The sequence below is a fragment of the Naegleria fowleri genome (genome assembly GCF_008403515.1).
Source record: "Naegleria fowleri strain ATCC 30894 chromosome Unknown tig9, whole genome shotgun sequence".
Lineage (NCBI taxonomy): Eukaryota > Heterolobosea > Eutetramitea > Acrasida > Naegleriidae > Naegleria > Naegleria fowleri.
Window position 1 is genome coordinate 871224 of NW_025407941.1, and position 15527 is coordinate 886750.

The 15527-nt window shown below is 37.2% G+C and overlaps 10 protein-coding genes across 10 annotated transcripts; 2 read left to right on the forward strand and 8 right to left on the reverse strand.

Moving 5' to 3' along the window:
- Positions 1–375: 375 nt before the first annotated feature.
- On the reverse strand, positions 376–1380 carry FDP41_011596 (uncharacterized protein; the record flags this gene model as incomplete). Its single annotated transcript, XM_044702021.1, has 1 exon — positions 376–1380. The coding sequence occupies one exon, from the start codon at positions 1378–1380 to the stop codon at positions 376–378; it is 1005 nt and encodes a 334-aa protein (XP_044567379.1).
- Positions 1381–2159: 779 nt separating this feature from the next.
- FDP41_011597 (uncharacterized protein) lies at positions 2160–2633 on the reverse strand (the record flags this gene model as incomplete). The annotated part of the gene is made up of 1 exon (XM_044702022.1): positions 2160–2633. The coding sequence occupies one exon, from the start codon at positions 2631–2633 to the stop codon at positions 2160–2162; it is 474 nt and encodes a 157-aa protein (XP_044567380.1).
- Positions 2634–2772: 139 nt separating this feature from the next.
- Positions 2773–4233, reverse strand: FDP41_011598 (uncharacterized protein; the record flags this gene model as incomplete). The annotated part of the gene is made up of 1 exon (XM_044702023.1): positions 2773–4233. One exon carries the CDS (start codon positions 4231–4233, stop codon positions 2773–2775), a length of 1461 nt encoding a protein of 486 aa, XP_044567381.1.
- A 204-nt stretch (positions 4234–4437) lies between these two features.
- On the forward strand, positions 4438–6750 carry FDP41_011599 (uncharacterized protein; the record flags this gene model as incomplete). The annotated part of the gene is made up of 7 exons (XM_044702024.1): positions 4438–4652; positions 4797–4868; positions 5028–5587; positions 5674–5890; positions 5982–6084; positions 6215–6376; positions 6559–6750. 7 exons carry the CDS (start codon positions 4438–4440, stop codon positions 6748–6750), a joined length of 1521 nt encoding a protein of 506 aa, XP_044567382.1.
- Positions 6751–7515: 765 nt separating this feature from the next.
- Positions 7516–8277, forward strand: FDP41_011600 (uncharacterized protein; the record flags this gene model as incomplete). Its single annotated transcript, XM_044702027.1, has 1 exon — positions 7516–8277. The coding sequence occupies one exon, from the start codon at positions 7516–7518 to the stop codon at positions 8275–8277; it is 762 nt and encodes a 253-aa protein (XP_044567383.1).
- A 139-nt stretch (positions 8278–8416) lies between these two features.
- Positions 8417–9967, reverse strand: FDP41_011601 (uncharacterized protein; the record flags this gene model as incomplete). The annotated part of the gene is made up of 1 exon (XM_044702028.1): positions 8417–9967. One exon carries the CDS (start codon positions 9965–9967, stop codon positions 8417–8419), a length of 1551 nt encoding a protein of 516 aa, XP_044567384.1.
- A 292-nt stretch (positions 9968–10259) lies between these two features.
- Positions 10260–11742, reverse strand: FDP41_011602 (uncharacterized protein; the record flags this gene model as incomplete). The annotated part of the gene is made up of 2 exons (XM_044702029.1): positions 10260–11390; positions 11437–11742. The coding sequence occupies 2 exons, from the start codon at positions 11740–11742 to the stop codon at positions 10260–10262; spliced, it is 1437 nt and encodes a 478-aa protein (XP_044567385.1).
- Positions 11743–12442: 700 nt separating this feature from the next.
- On the reverse strand, positions 12443–12819 carry FDP41_011603 (uncharacterized protein; the record flags this gene model as incomplete). The annotated part of the gene is made up of 2 exons (XM_044702030.1): positions 12443–12567; positions 12732–12819. The coding sequence occupies 2 exons, from the start codon at positions 12817–12819 to the stop codon at positions 12443–12445; spliced, it is 213 nt and encodes a 70-aa protein (XP_044567386.1).
- A 217-nt stretch (positions 12820–13036) lies between these two features.
- Positions 13037–13729, reverse strand: FDP41_011604 (uncharacterized protein; the record flags this gene model as incomplete). Its single annotated transcript, XM_044702031.1, has 1 exon — positions 13037–13729. One exon carries the CDS (start codon positions 13727–13729, stop codon positions 13037–13039), a length of 693 nt encoding a protein of 230 aa, XP_044567387.1.
- A 373-nt stretch (positions 13730–14102) lies between these two features.
- Positions 14103–15511, reverse strand: FDP41_011605 (uncharacterized protein; the record flags this gene model as incomplete). The annotated part of the gene is made up of 2 exons (XM_044702032.1): positions 14103–15047; positions 15296–15511. The coding sequence occupies 2 exons, from the start codon at positions 15509–15511 to the stop codon at positions 14103–14105; spliced, it is 1161 nt and encodes a 386-aa protein (XP_044567388.1).
- Positions 15512–15527: the final 16 nt, after the last annotated feature.

The window sequence follows — 15527 nt, forward strand, 5'->3', positions numbered from 1 at the left end:
ATCGTGTTGTCGAAATTTTGGAGTTTGAATCAAAAAGTGGCCATGTGGAGAATGAAATTGTTTTCTCCTCCGTCATGATGACAAGCCAAGTTCTACAGATTGTTGATCTCTCTGGAGGCTCCAGTACGTAGGTGGAATGGAACAGTTATGTGTTGTTGTTTCTTGTTGTTTTAAACACTTGTGTGAGACAAGCAATTTTTTGAACGGTATTTTGAGCGAGAAAAATCTGTGGGTTTGTGACAGGTCGAGGTCACTTGCCGACTTTCTAAATTTCAACAGAGAATTGACTCAATTTCTTCTCAGATATTTGGTCAGAAAGGAAAGTTTAATTTTCACTTCTCACATGTAATTAATGGAACAGCAGAACTCAATCACTTATTCATCGGTTGATGCTCCCGTGTCGAGAGATGGGAGTGGAGGGAATTCTTCATCAGTGAATGACACTCTTTTTTGTTTTGGAGCTGAATGGTTGACGGTCTCACAACCGGTTGGGCTAAGATTTTTGGCATTAATGTTCTGATTGACTTTGGCTTGGATGTCATTTGTGTATTCCTTCGATCCCCTATTGGCAAATTTTGACTCTAAACCTCTTGCCCTTACGAAGTTACCACCAATGATTCTTTGTTTGGGTTGAGCATTGCCCGTTGGACCATTGGTTGTAGGAGATACATTGGAGACTGGAGATACTGGACTCGACGTATTCGTGGTGGTAGCGGCAGCACTTGTGGTTTCTCCATTTGGTGACAAGGTTCTTGAAGAACTGACAATATTAGGAGATACATTCACTTTCTTTCCTTGAAGGTCTTCTGGTTGTTCAACATTTTCATCTTTTTCGAGTATTGAGGATGGTTTGATAGTTTCAGCACCAGACAACACGTGATCATAATTGATAATGTGTTGTAATGGCAATAGACAAGTATTGAACTCGTTGGAAATAAATTGTTTCACTCCCAATACACGATCTTCTTGCTTTGAATCAATTTTTGCAGGAATTCCCAACACCACATCTCGAATGAAGTGATAAGAGATGGAGACAATCAAAAGGAATGAGACTAATTGAGGTAACATGGAACTTGCTTGGAATTGTGAAGAGATGAGTCCAACGCTGGCATAATTTGATGGTTCTTTCACAATAGTCTCCAATATTTTGTTATCTAGTGATGTTCTACGAATTGACATTTCAAGTGAATTCAAAAAACTAGGAATAAAATCAATCCAATCAAATACTGCTTGTTTCAATGATACAAGGACATTTGAGAAGAAGAGAAGCAATACACAATACCAATAGGTCAACATTCTTGTCTCTCTTCTATCTGCCTTGTTATACAACATGGAACAAAATGGGAACATGACAAGTGGCACGTGGATGATCCATTGCATCAACGTGATGAGTTTGGAAGTTGAAATTGATAAAATCGATGTCAATTTTGAATTATTTTCAAATCCTATCGAAAATGATATTACTAGCTGTTTAAAATCCCTAGTTTCAGTTAATGGTGATAATGATGGAGAATATGTGATTGATGCTATGAAAGCAGGTAACAATACAGGAAATATCAGTTGACTGATGAAGGCAATCACCAACGTATAATATACAAGAGTCCGTATGGTTACGGAAGTTGAAGGAGTGCTAATTTTTGGTGTTGTTGTAGTTTGTACAGTGGTAGCACGCTCCACCACTTGTACTTGTTCGAGTAACCATCGTTTCTCTCTCAATAACGAATTGTTCAATTTCCTACAACAACAACAACAACAACGCTAAACACACAATGTACGGGACTAGAATAATGATTCCAACCTATTCAATGGAAAAGACTGGTTTGATGATGACTTTGATGTTTGTTGTAACAAGAAAAACTTGTTGTTGTTGTGAGAATTGTCTTATTTTTTACAATTCGGTAACAACGGTTTTCGACAAAATTATACGCAATTAATCAAACAACATTTTTGGTGTATTTACTAATCCAGAGATGATGATGAAAAACTTGGACGATGAATAGCACAGTTTTGGATGGCATCTGTCAATAGTACTATCCAAAGATAACCGGCACTTCCAAAGAATCTTGTTGTTGAAATGTTGTTCCATCATGATGGCTAAAATATTTTAATATATTGAAGAAAAGATATTCAATTCTTGAAGAAATCCAATAATGAATGAATTACTTGAAATCCAATAATTCAATTTCAAAATTCAATGTAGAGTTTGGTGGAATGGATCCGACACTTCGTGCTCCATATGCATACTCCGAGTCAATCTCAAAGAGAGCCTTCTCTCCGACCTTCATACTCGCGACTGCTAATTCCCAACCACGAATCACTTCACCCCTTCCGAGTACAAATGAGAAGGGCATGTTTCGGTCTCGGGAACTATCGAATTTCTTGCCATTACTTTTGAGAGTTCCAATGTAATGGACTTCTACTATTGATCCATTGGTTGGAGCCTTTGCTTCTTCTCCTTCTGCTTGTTTAACCAGTTGCTTTTTGACTTTTGAATCGGGAGTGAGCGCTTGCCATTTGGCTGCTTTGGCTTGTTTCTTTTTCAGCTTGGTTTCGTTCTTCTTGATCAAATCTTGCATGAATTTCATTTCATCCTCTTCGGAGGTGGACTTTTTGGTTTTATTGTTGCTGGGCATGGTTGATGAGAGATCTGGCTTGGAGTGAATCAGTGAATATATAGAATTGCTTGCAAGACTCAAGCTTGGTGATGATGGCTGTTGTTGTTATTTTTTTCGAATTGAATTCATTTTTCCACAACACTTTTGCTGCATGTCATTATCCACCGTACATGGAGGAAACAACATTTGTCACGTACTCTTCGTAGGAACCAATGAGGTGCATAATGAAGAAACCTGCCAAAACACCACTCACGGCATAGATAAACTTTCGAGTGAATTGAGATTTTGGATAAGATTCTTTTCCTTTTCTTTCTGGATCACTTGGGTGGTGAGTGATGGTCAAGCTGGTGATGAATTCTTCGTTGTTAATGTTCTGACTATCACTTTGAACGAGTTCTTCCAACACGATTGGAATCATTGAGGTGGCAATGTACAAAAAACTACCTGCACTCATGGCAATCAAATGGTTCTTGTTCATAAATAAAAATTGAAATCCATGATCTGAGGTGAGTAAAAGTCCAAAAATACATCCCACCACACTTAGTACTCCACTAAGGAAATTGAAAAATAGTGCATTCTTCACACTAAATCCAGCGCTTAATAAGATGCCATAATCCGATAATTCTTGTGGAATCTCGTGCATGCAAATGCACAAAACATTTGCAACTCCGACGGGAATTGATACTTGAAATGCTCCTGCAATACCAGCTCCATCCATAAAGTTATGAATTGCATCTCCAATCAAGTTGAGCCAACCCACAGCCTTAATATGATGGTGATGATGATGGTGTGACACAGTTTTTGATCGATTTCCAATATTATTATGGTCGTTGTGATGATCATCTTCATCAGAATTGAGTTGACTTCTTGCAAATTCAGCATTTCTTTCCTCTCTTTGTTGTTTCACTCTCAAATAAACTTCAATCAGTAAGCATCCAAGAAAAGCCAACAATATGACAAAGGATGAAGAGTTATTTCCATGACTGTGTTGATGTGAACCATGATGATCATGCTCCTCTTCATCGTCATGACTCGAAGCATACAAAATTGGAATCAAATGCAAAAAACAATCTCCCAACAATGACCCAATGGCCACACAGCTCAAAATAAATTGTAAATTGTTCCCAGTCGGTGATGATAACGATGGACTAGTTTCTGCCTGTTCTCTACTTTCCGTATTGTTGGTCTTTCCTGTTGGTGTTGTTAATACGGATGAATGCTGTCGGTTGTTATTGCCTGAACATCCATAAAACAAAAGGCTTGCTCCAATAAGAGAGAGCAATGAGACTCCAAACGAGCTTGCCAATGAATAAATCCATACAGAGAGAGTAGAAGGCTTTGAAGAGTCTGTTCCTTTCACTGATGTTGTTGTGGTTGTTGGAGAATGAATGGATGAAAGTTTTCTATGATGATGAGAATGATCTTCTTCTTCTTCATGATGATGATGATCGGAATGATGATGATGAGAATGATCTGCTCCGCCATGAGCATGTATCATGATGGTTGCGGATTCTTCTTGAACCACCAAGTATGGAATGAACAGCAACAACAATAATATTGAAACGATGATGAGTAATATCATCCAAAATCTCCTCCCTGTTGCCACTTGTCGCTTCATTTTGTTTTAAATCGAAAATCAAATTAACCATCAAGCTAAAAGTACAAACAAATGTTGTTTTTATTTTACACAACACACGATAGAACTCCAATCTCAAGAGAGATTTGCATCCAATCCACCCAAGTTGAATTCATTCAAATAGAATTCAATGATTGTATATATTCTTGAACAATTTAAATTGAATTTTAATTTCAATAAATAAAAATGGCTCGTTCATCACCATCCTCGCCGGGGCACACTCCTTGTGGTGCACATGATGGCTGTTGTGGATATGGAACCCTATGCAAATGGGGAAAAATCAAAAAACCAAATGATATTCGATTGGATTATTTGAAAGTGAATTCTGAGGTTCCGATACCGCATTACATGTTTTGGCCTGGAAATAATCCGATTGGATGTTCTGGAAAAATTATGAATGGGTATGTAATTGTAAATGCTTTTTCAAATAGAACCAAAATTTTGATTTTTGTTTCGATCATTTATAATAATTTAATGGGAATTATTTTGGATCATGATTTTATTTCATTGTTGTTAAATGAATAATTCATACTGCGGCAAAAAAGACGTGACAGAGTCAATTATGCAGTATCGTGGGTATTAATTCTAGTGCCTGCTTTGGCATTCTTTGGATTTGTGTACGTATTCAACATGTATTGTTAAATGAGATCATTTTTGATGATGATCAATATGAACAATGAAAATTCTGGGAATGTCACATTGACGCTGAAAATGGTCATATCGATACTAAAATATGCAACCAATAATATTAATTAATATCGATATTATATTAATAGCTGTACGGACTACTTTCGATTTATTAGTATATTCGCAGGAATACCCATCACCCTTATTGGACTTTTATTGTTCTCTGTCATTCTCTATACTTTAATTATGGTTGGATCCATTGATCCTGGATATTTACCAAAATCTAGTGCAATTTATCAACAAAAATTCAATAGTGACAAGAAACTATTGAAACGTTTGCAAAAGAAAATTGGACATGCATCAGAGAATGATAAAACAGAAAATTGTTCGCCTGTTGCAAGTCATCCTTATGAAATTGATGACAATGATGACACTGATAAGGATGTAGATAGTGACGACGATGATGACAACGTGGAAAATCAAGCTGATCACAACGATCCACTTGGCGGTGGAAGCAATCAACAACTAAGAAGGAAGGAAACCCCTTCTCATGACTTTTCAGGAATACCGCCTTTTAAAATCTTTCACTATAATGGATGTCAGATTAAGCTGAAATTTTGTAAAACTTGTGGAATTTATCGATTACCAAGAACAAGTCATTGCCGTCAATGCAACAGTTGTGTGGAACGATTCGATCATCATTGCCCATGTAAGTTCATCATTTGTTGAAATAGATTTGTCTCCTTATGAAACACCTTGACATTTTCGTCAACGATTCATTTTGGTAATTGACAGGGACGGGAACATGCATTGGAAAAAGAAATTACAAATACTTTTATTGGTTTTTAGTTTCTCTCACATCAGGAATTATTTATGCAGGTCTTTGTGGCTTGATTGAAATTATTGTATTTGTTTATTTGGCAACAACAGATAATCCTAATAATCCTTCTGGTTACCACAATGATAGTGTACAAACAGCAATATTGCATTGTTTGATGTCATCACCAATATCGTAAGTATCATTGAGGAATGATTGCACTTGAATTGAGGCACTTTCATTTTTGTATGTTATAATTTTACACACTCACTTTTGATACGCTCAGATTTATCATCACATTATTTTCAGCAGTTATGTGTCTCTCAACAGGTTCACTTGCAGTATTTCACACTTTTCTTGTCTTTTCCAATTTGACCACCTATGAAAATGTAAGTTATTTTCTTTTTACAGAAAATTCAAGAACATTGTTGTGATATCAATTGTTTGATGACTGATGGCTGCATATCTCTCTGAAATATATATACCATTGGACAATATTATAAACTCTATCCAATATAGATCAACAGAACCTATTACAAATCAGGAAATCCTTTCAGTAAGGGACTTTTCGGAAATATTAAGGAAGTTCTCTTCTACAAGATGCCTCCAAGTCAAATTTCCTTACAAAAACACTATTCTCGTAATGAAATTGAATCTAAGCTTCACAACGAGCTCATTGGGGTAAGTGTTTTTTGAGTGTGGAAATCTTGAATTTAAATTGACCACCCTTCATTGGACGACATGATGAATTCATCAAATAATATATATGAATCATATATGGATTCATATATGGATCCATTCGTTTCTTCTTCTCCTATTTTTGCATCATATATATTATATTATACACATATGGATGCCTGCAGGAACCTTCTCGAGAATTAATGGAATTGCAAACACCAGTGGCAACCGATCTAGAAAATAACATGCCAAGAAACACACCCGAAGTGTCTTCTGCCACCATCATTACCTTTCAAGGAGAGGTCAATGATACCACCTCTCTCAGTGGGAATTATCCATTCTATTACTCTTCTGGTAGAAACTTGAGAGATCAATAAAGAGAATTGAATTCTTTGTAGTGATGTGAAAGAATCATAGCAGGTTTTGAACAGTGTTCCAACCTGTCCTACATTTATTAAGATCTCTTCAGTTTACGATATGCAAGTCGAGATCATACTTCTGTTTTTTCTCCTTCTTTATTGGAAGCCACAAATGTTCTGTAGAAGAAAACAGATTATTTAATCTTCGACATGTGCGTCACTTTTCCCATACACATCTTGATTAGATTTGATCGACTATGTAACTCTGCATTTACCACAAACTGCCCCTTGATGTGTAAACAAACACCCTCTTGCTCTTATTTAATAAACCTTGCCTCCTAAAACCAATAATGTATAAAGACATGTGAGGTCATCATCTTTTCCAATGTTGATGCAAATTTTTTAAAATTTTTATTGAAAAAAATTTGCTCAACCAATTTGGAAATTAACAAAACAAAATTAAACAGAAAATTATAAAATTCCATCTTACCTCTCCAAACAATTCGTTGGGTTAAATGGAATATTTGTCTTCCTTGCTTAATACTCGCAACCAATTAAAGTAACTCATGGTTGAAAATGACAAACTTTATGAGAATCGATTATTACTTTTACAGCTGTTCAACATTGAAACGTCCAAGAGTTCAAGGATCAGAAATCGCACAATCATTCTAAAATAGAACTACCCCTTAGTGACCATGTTTGGAGTGTTCCTACCCATGAACCGTTTTTTTCGTCTTCCCGAAAAAAAAGCCTCAACACCCTATTACGAATTTTGAATCCGGAATGGCTCCCTCCACACCTCCATTGAGCAGCAGCGGATCATGTGCTTCCGCTTCTTCTTCATCCTCCTCGCCCTCATCAAACACAATCAATCATCAACAACAATCCTGTGCATCTACGCACTGTCCCACCAAGCAATTCATCTTTCATGCCATTGATCCCTGTGCACAAGAGGTGAAACGAAAGAAGGATCGTGAATTTATGGCCTCTCAAATGTTTCATGGTTTGATCTTTCGACCCAGCAAGTATATGGGCATGTTGAAAATCAAATCATCGACAACCAACGGTTCTTCCAATAATTTAAATACCGCACTTGAAAGACAAAGCCATGAAACTCGTGCGGTTGAGACATGTGCCAATAATTATGACCTCAATTGTGGAGTGAGAAGTGAGAGCTCATTTGCATGTAACATGCTGTACAATCTCCAGTGTGGAATAGACAATGGGTGTTGCAATTCTCGGTTATCCTGTCTCAACTCTTCGCCTTACCAGATTGCACATGCATGTGCATCCTTACCAATTCTCTCTCCTCTCAACACCACAAGAACTCCCTCTCGGTCCATCCACCATCAAGCCACCAAGAAACCTCACTCCATAGAGAAAACGTACCACATGAAGTCAATTTTAACGCAGACTTCAAAATCCACTCCATGTCTTGCCTTGTCCATGCATCACAACCCTCTTCCAACAGAAGCATCTTCCAATACTCTCTCAGTGACAAGAAAAATCAGAACATCTATTTCAATTAGCGAATTATTAAATTAAACTGTTATTATGTGTGTGTTCAATAAATAAATCTAGATGAATTTTCATATAAACCAATGAATATGAGCATATTCACAAAAGTAATGCTCGAGTTATTGGTGGTAAAAACTCGATCGCAATGTTGTACAACATGTTCACCTCATTCAATACTAAATTGAGCCTTATGAGTTTGTTTTTGTTCCTCAATCAAGTCAATCACAGACTTGACATCTGTCGAGTAGTCCAGGAGAGCTCCTTGAACAGATTCTTCCTTCGCTGTAATGATATCTGCTAGAAGCTTTCCTTCTTTTTGATCTTCAAGTGTGACACGGTTGGTTGGAATTTCCGTCTCGACAGAACCGTACCAAACACTAGAAATTTTGTCGTGAGGAATCCAATAAATACGATAACCTAAACCAAGCGGCCAGGGTTCAATAATAACCACACGACTACTCGTGATCATGTAATGCAAGCCATTGTAAATTGGAATTGTTGTAGTGAGGGTGGCATGAATCAAATATAGACTAGCAATGATTCCAATTTCCCAGAAAAATACAGCTAAAAGTACCCTCTGCACAGCAAAAAGGAAAATTAAGGAAACTATGAGCAGAATTATACACAAGGAAATGGTCAAAAACCACCAAATTTTCAAATTACGGAGGGTAGTCTTTTTTGCATTTTTCATGTGATCTGTCGAAGTACGTTCATAGTACAATAAGGTTTCATGCTCCTGAATGGCAGTGCATCTTAACAAAATGAATACTGGGTGCTCCTTGTCTGAATGTTCATATGCATTGGGTAGATCGAGAGCCATTTCTTGAAGTTGGGTGGATGGCTCGTGCTGTTGTTCTGCGTCTTCTGTGCCACGATGTTCAGCCGTCGAACGCTTGTCCAAATGTAGGAACACTTCTTTGTGACGTTCGGTAGCATCTTGCAAGACAATTTGTAAATTTGGACTCTCTTCCAACCTATATGTTGAAATTTCTCCATTCAATCTGAAGGGATCAGGAAAAACTTGTTTGAAAAATCGATCGATGGAAAATCTAGATCTACCATCCAAGTATTTGAATCCATACACCACATAGCACACGATACAGAACATTATGAAAGCAATTCCCAATGGAATAATCCATGCAAGTTCCGAAGTAAATATGCTCCACAATTCTGTAGTAATTTGAATTTCTGATTTACCATCAACAATCTGCTTCTTCTCTGCAAAAACTCTATCCACATTACTCTCAATGGCAAAACATGGGAAATCATCATCCATATTACCATCTCCGACATGATCATGAAGACAACTTTTTGCGCTCTCTTCCGAAGAGGATTTACAAAACTCTCTCCAAATGACACTCTGAAACAGAACTGCCTTATCGTTGGACAATGTTACGTTAAGATTATAGTAAAAATCGGAACCCTGATGAATCAATATAATATCATCACCACTCCTGTCTGTATTTCTCTTACACTCATAAGCCTTATAATACAATACTCCAGAAGCCTCCAAATCCAAAAACAATCCAACCAAGAATATATTCATCACCAGCAATGAGAAGAATAATAACGTCCATATTATTCTCGGAATTTTACTATACGATTTTGAAGAGAGGTATGATGTGGCCGTTAACGATTGTGTATTTACATCAGCCCATCCACTCAAACACGGAATGGAAACGAGGAAGGATTTAATGATGGAAAGTAAGCGAGACATTTTTTGCTCTTTTTGAAAACAATCGCTTCATCATTATCGTGTAAGCGATTCATTTCTCATTTACCGAATTTCTAATTGAATTCAAAGAATCAAGAGGAATTAGAAATGAATTTTACACCACCAATTGAAAGTCCACACTCTGTTCACACGAGCGACTTGAAATTGTCACTAAAACAAAATAATCTAACAACTCTGTGTAAAATTAAATATTTCAGTTATTACAATACTCACTCCTTCCAAATCAGAAAAACCACATCATAATAGAACCAATCCTTTCAATGTTTTATTGTCGTTAAGGAGTGGCCATCTTTTGTTTCTTGGCTCGTTTCAATTGCTTGACAAACAAATTGGTCGAACAACAACAGAACCAACACACACAACAAAATCCAATGGCTCCACAAATGAGTACAGTCAAAATGCACAGGAAAAACATGAGTACCACAATCGCTGAAGGAATAAAATTGAATTGAGTAGTCAGTGAGTTCATGAAATTACTGGATAATCCGGGCATGATTCTTTCAAACAAAACTTTTGTGGTATAACCTTCGAGTCCACCTCGCAGCATTAGTAACATGATAAAAATTAATCCAATAATTAAGGTAATCATTGCAACTATGAATCGATTCTTAGTTTCCACTTTGGACAAGGTATTGTCACACATGGCGGATGTGGCCATCAAAGACGAAACCACACAACACATGATCACAGCAGCAAATGTTGCAATCTGAGCAACCAGAACCATTGAAAATATGGAAGAATCTTCCGATGTTGAAGTTGGATCCAAATTATGTGTTGAAATGTACTGAAATACAATAATTGCAATCAGTTCAATGATGGAAAAGAAACATAAAAAGCAAAGCATTGGACAAATGCAGAAAAATCCACAACATCCCCAAATTGTTTTTGATAAGGTTGATTTTTCTTGAATTTTTCTTGGAGTACTAGAGGCGAGTTTGTCTGGAATTTGTTCCGAGTTCAAGTTATTAATATTCATTGCGTCTCTGCCTGTTCCCACTGGAGAATTGACAAAATGGTGATGAAAATTAGGAATAGGTGTCACGGCAGGAGGTGGAGAGAAGTCTGTTTTAATGTCACTCTCAACAATGGACTGATTTCGATCGCTTGAAGAGATAGATGCTTGTAATATGTTTTGTGTGGCTGTTGTAGAGGTTTCGTCGAACTTGGATTGCGAATAGGAAGGTGGTCTCACTTTTGCTTCAACAAGAGATGGAGATGGAACATGGACTGAATTTCGATTTGATAAATGACTTCTGATATCCTCTTGAGGTGAGTGTGTTCTCAAAGGCTCCAAAATGTCCCCTGCAATTTGCCATGAATGTCGATTATTCGATGGAGGTGACGATGAGGTTGGAATTGCAACAGAATTTCTATTCAGAAGAGGGTGAGCTTGAATTTGACATTGCTATCGAATTGGGAGGAATGACCATGGAATTTCTATTAGAAGATACAGAACCTCGTGGTGGACCAGTTACGGGAACACCTCCACCGGAACTTATTGGACTAAGGGATGGACTTGTGGCTATTCCAACGGATTGACCCACTGGCATGGAAACCATTTCAATGGCAGTTGGCATGCCACTGGTCAAGATCGAAGGAGGTGTGTAAGGTGGTGATTGACTCAGTGGAGGAGGCATCGCCATGTTATTGACCGCCGATGGTTTGAGGTCTTGAGGTGTCAAAGTGGTCGAGAGACGAGTCGAATTTCGATGCGAAGAAGCAGCCACATCATAAGAAGGTGGAGATGGATGAGACATGAGTGTTTGGGCCACGTGCTTATTTGAACTAGTTTGTTGTTGACCGAATTTGGTAATTTTTAAATGAATGACAAGAAGGGTTTGAATGTGGATTCGAAAGAGATCTTCGATGAAATAATGAATGACGGAACTGTTCGAAGAAAGCAGAGGTGATGATGTATTGAGTCGTTGAAAGAAGCGGATATGTTTTGCTGTTGTTGTTCCGATTGCAAATTTCTTGTGAGAAATATTGAGCAGTGAATTTTTGTTGCTTCAAGAAAGTGCTGTGGCTGTACTCTCTACGCTTGTGTTTCTTGTTGTTTCGATTCACGCTTATTAGAAACGTGTGTGGCTATTTTCTTGTTGTATTAAAAAGTACAATTTCCAGTGAGAAAGGTCAACGAGTTGATGTTTTTTTTTGAAGACGCCTGACATGTTGATGGCAAAGGGTTTATTGGAAGACCACAATTTACAATTCCTTTTATCTCGTGAGCGGGCGCCAATCTCTCGTTGTACTTGTTACATCTTCCCAGCGCAACCACTGTTCATCACCAGTAAAGAATCAAAATTGTTCTTTGTTTGGTCAAACGTATGACAAGGCCATTCCAAGTTGTACCATAGCTAACAAACAGAAAACAATGAGAAGGGAAAAGAGTTCCAATTCAATCATACTAGATTCACTTCCCCATAGGATGCATCTCTTTCACGGGGAGGAGTTTCTTTACTTTTGTTGATTGCAAGTATAGGCATTTTCTTCAATGAGTTTGTCTAATTCTTGTTGTATGAGTTCTGTTTGGTTTTCTTCCACAAAGATGTGTGTTTCATCAAGATCAAATAATACAATTCCTGAATGATGATGTATTGAGAGAACATTTTGACGATGATATTCGGAAGAATATAAAGAGTAGAAACGATCATTTCATCAATAAAATCATCGCAACCATCATCATGATTCAAAAAGCCATCGGATGAGTTAAAAAGAATATTGTCTTCTCCAATTCACCACTTACTATTGCCATGCTTTTTATTCAAAAACAAAATAAATTGCTTGATGGCAGGATCACATTCAATCAACACTCCACCAATAGCATTCACCATGATTGAATTTTTTTTTGAATTTTTTTAAAAACTTCGAAGATTTGGCTTACAGAGTGTTCATCATGAAAGAACCTTAAATCTCAAGTCGAATCATATTTATATATGTACATCAAAAACAGATTTGTTACAATTCATCATTGTTTCATCTCCAAATTGCATTTGTTCTTCCTTGGTTGCACGTCCACCGCGCTGAAAGCATGTTTTTTTTCGCTTCAATTTACTTTGGAGTATCTGTCAAATAAATTGATGATGTTTCAGAGGAGGCAGACATCTTCTTGGATTGCAATGCAGGGAAGAACTTTGAATGAATGACACTTGGAATTTTCCATTTCAATTTTCTGGAAACATCACTTGTGACAAGGAAATAAGGATCTTGATCAATGGCACATGGAATTAAACAAGCAACACCATACTTTCCAAATTTATCTTCTGGGAAGATGTGAGGAAAAGACCATTGATCGAAGGATGGAGCTTGAATAGCTGGGAATGACATATCCCCAATATTATTGCTGTCACACACACCAAACACACCCTTCACTTGACTTGTGGTCACTTCTTTTTGGATTTTACAAACCACTGGATACAAATGTGACACGTAGTCGAGATTGGAAAAAATAAAGGTCTTTTCCTTGTCAAAACCACAGGCAATAATATCTCTTCCATTCTCATAGGATAAACGATAAGGTTCTTTCAATTCCAAATCTTTCCACAAAAACTTTTCATGAAGATCGTGTTCACATTCCAAAAGAAATGAAAATGGATTCTGTCCACGGTTATGGAGCGAGTTGGCAAGACAAAGAAGAAACAATGGATGAAGCAATGTCACCCCAAATGAAAAAGCTCTCTGAAAGATATCACTCAGAATCAGCATTTCCAAAAAGAAAAGAAGGCTTGTAATTTTATTCGCCATGTGTTACAGACACGTTCCACAAATTTCACATCTTTCAAAATACATTGATAGCCTTCTTTCATTGGAGGAACAATTGTTGTTGTGGAGAAATAGAAAACAATATAGGATCCAAGATTGGAACAGGAGGACTTGGTTCGAAATATCTCAATGACACTTTGGGAATGAGTTGTCTCTCAATTCGGGAAGAGGCAAGCAAGATACGATCGAAGGGCCATTTCGCTATTGTTGAGTGTTGATCGGATCATCTTCTTGTTGTAAATGTAAATAACCGTTGTTGGAATGAACCTAACAAATGTAAACAAATAGTTGAAAGCAAGTATTCTTTCACTTTTAAGTATATAGAAAAAACACAATGAACTCTTATTTATAAAATTCAATTATGCCAAAGTTGATAAAAGTTTTGTGAACCTTGACACTGAACAGCTTTAAGAGTCGTTGAATGATCGATTTGAAGTCCTGAATTAGTTATTGCTGAACGGAGGTTCCAGCATTTCCATCCACTGAAAAGCACTATAAAGTTGTTGTTTTGCGTGTAATAATAGGATGATGTGTATAAAAGGAGGCATACGGTTGTGTTTGCTGGAACTGCTACATTTGTGGAAGTCGAAAGATTTTCATTCGCATTTGTATTCGACCACAAATTTTTCCATGAAACCGACGAGACACGCAGTCTATTGTTGTCATCCGCATTAGGAGTTCCAATAAATACACTCGCTCCTTCATATCCAGAACTCCATCCAGATGTTCCTCCAAAGTAGAATGTAAAAGTTCTTTGCTGTGCAGTGGAGTTTTTGATGAAAAACATTCCAAGCATTGCCCTTGGATATTGATAATAATTCGAACTATTGTATACCACATGTTGTTCCTTATATAAAAAAGTTCCAGCACTTCCTTGCAAAAAGTGAATGCTAGGTGGAGTGTTGAAATTAATGTACTGATTGTTGAATGAATGTGTTCCACAAATAATATTCGCCATTTGATCTGCACCACTATTGTACCATTGTCCCAGTTGGCTTGTCAGATTAGCACTGTCACTTTGACAATCTTCACTTCTTGACAGTACGCCGAATACAAAAGGCATTGAATCAGGTTGTAAGGAGGTGTCAACTTGCTTTGACAAAGATGTGTTTGGTTGCTTTCTTTGTCCTTGAGATTCCAGGGCCTTCTTTTTCCAATATTCATTCTCCTCCATCAAGACAGCAATTTTACTGGACATGGATTCGACAAGCTTTCTAATTCTGGCCTCCATCATGACCAAATCTTTGTGTTGACTGGAACTTTCTGATACATCGTTAACACCTTTCTCCACAATATCCTGCTGCAAAATCAAGAAGAACCAATAGTTTTCTTCATTCAGACTGTCATAGCACTCAAACTTCAAATACAAGAGTGCTTAGGGTTGGAGTAGTCTCTGGAGAGACTTCCTTCTTTGTGAAGAGAGGAAAATTTGGTTGAATATGAAAACGTGTTATTGTTTTTTGGGCTGAAAAACATAAACCCGAGTTGTTGATGGCTGGATGGGTCAGAAGGTTTGGTGAGCAAGTTCTTGCAGGAATTGAAAATAACTTTCATGGATTTTCCTTCCATATTATAAGATTCACACATCTCTAAAACTTGGTTCACACTTTTGGTTCTGACAAAGAACATCTTTCCTTCTTCCTTGTTGAGCAAGGTGAGAGCGAGACCTTGTTCTGGAGAGAAAGAGCACTCTACTTTGAAGATGAGACCTTCATCCAGAGCGATGAGTGATTCGAAGGTTTGTATGGGTGGGATGCTGACCATTTTTTTTAACGTGATC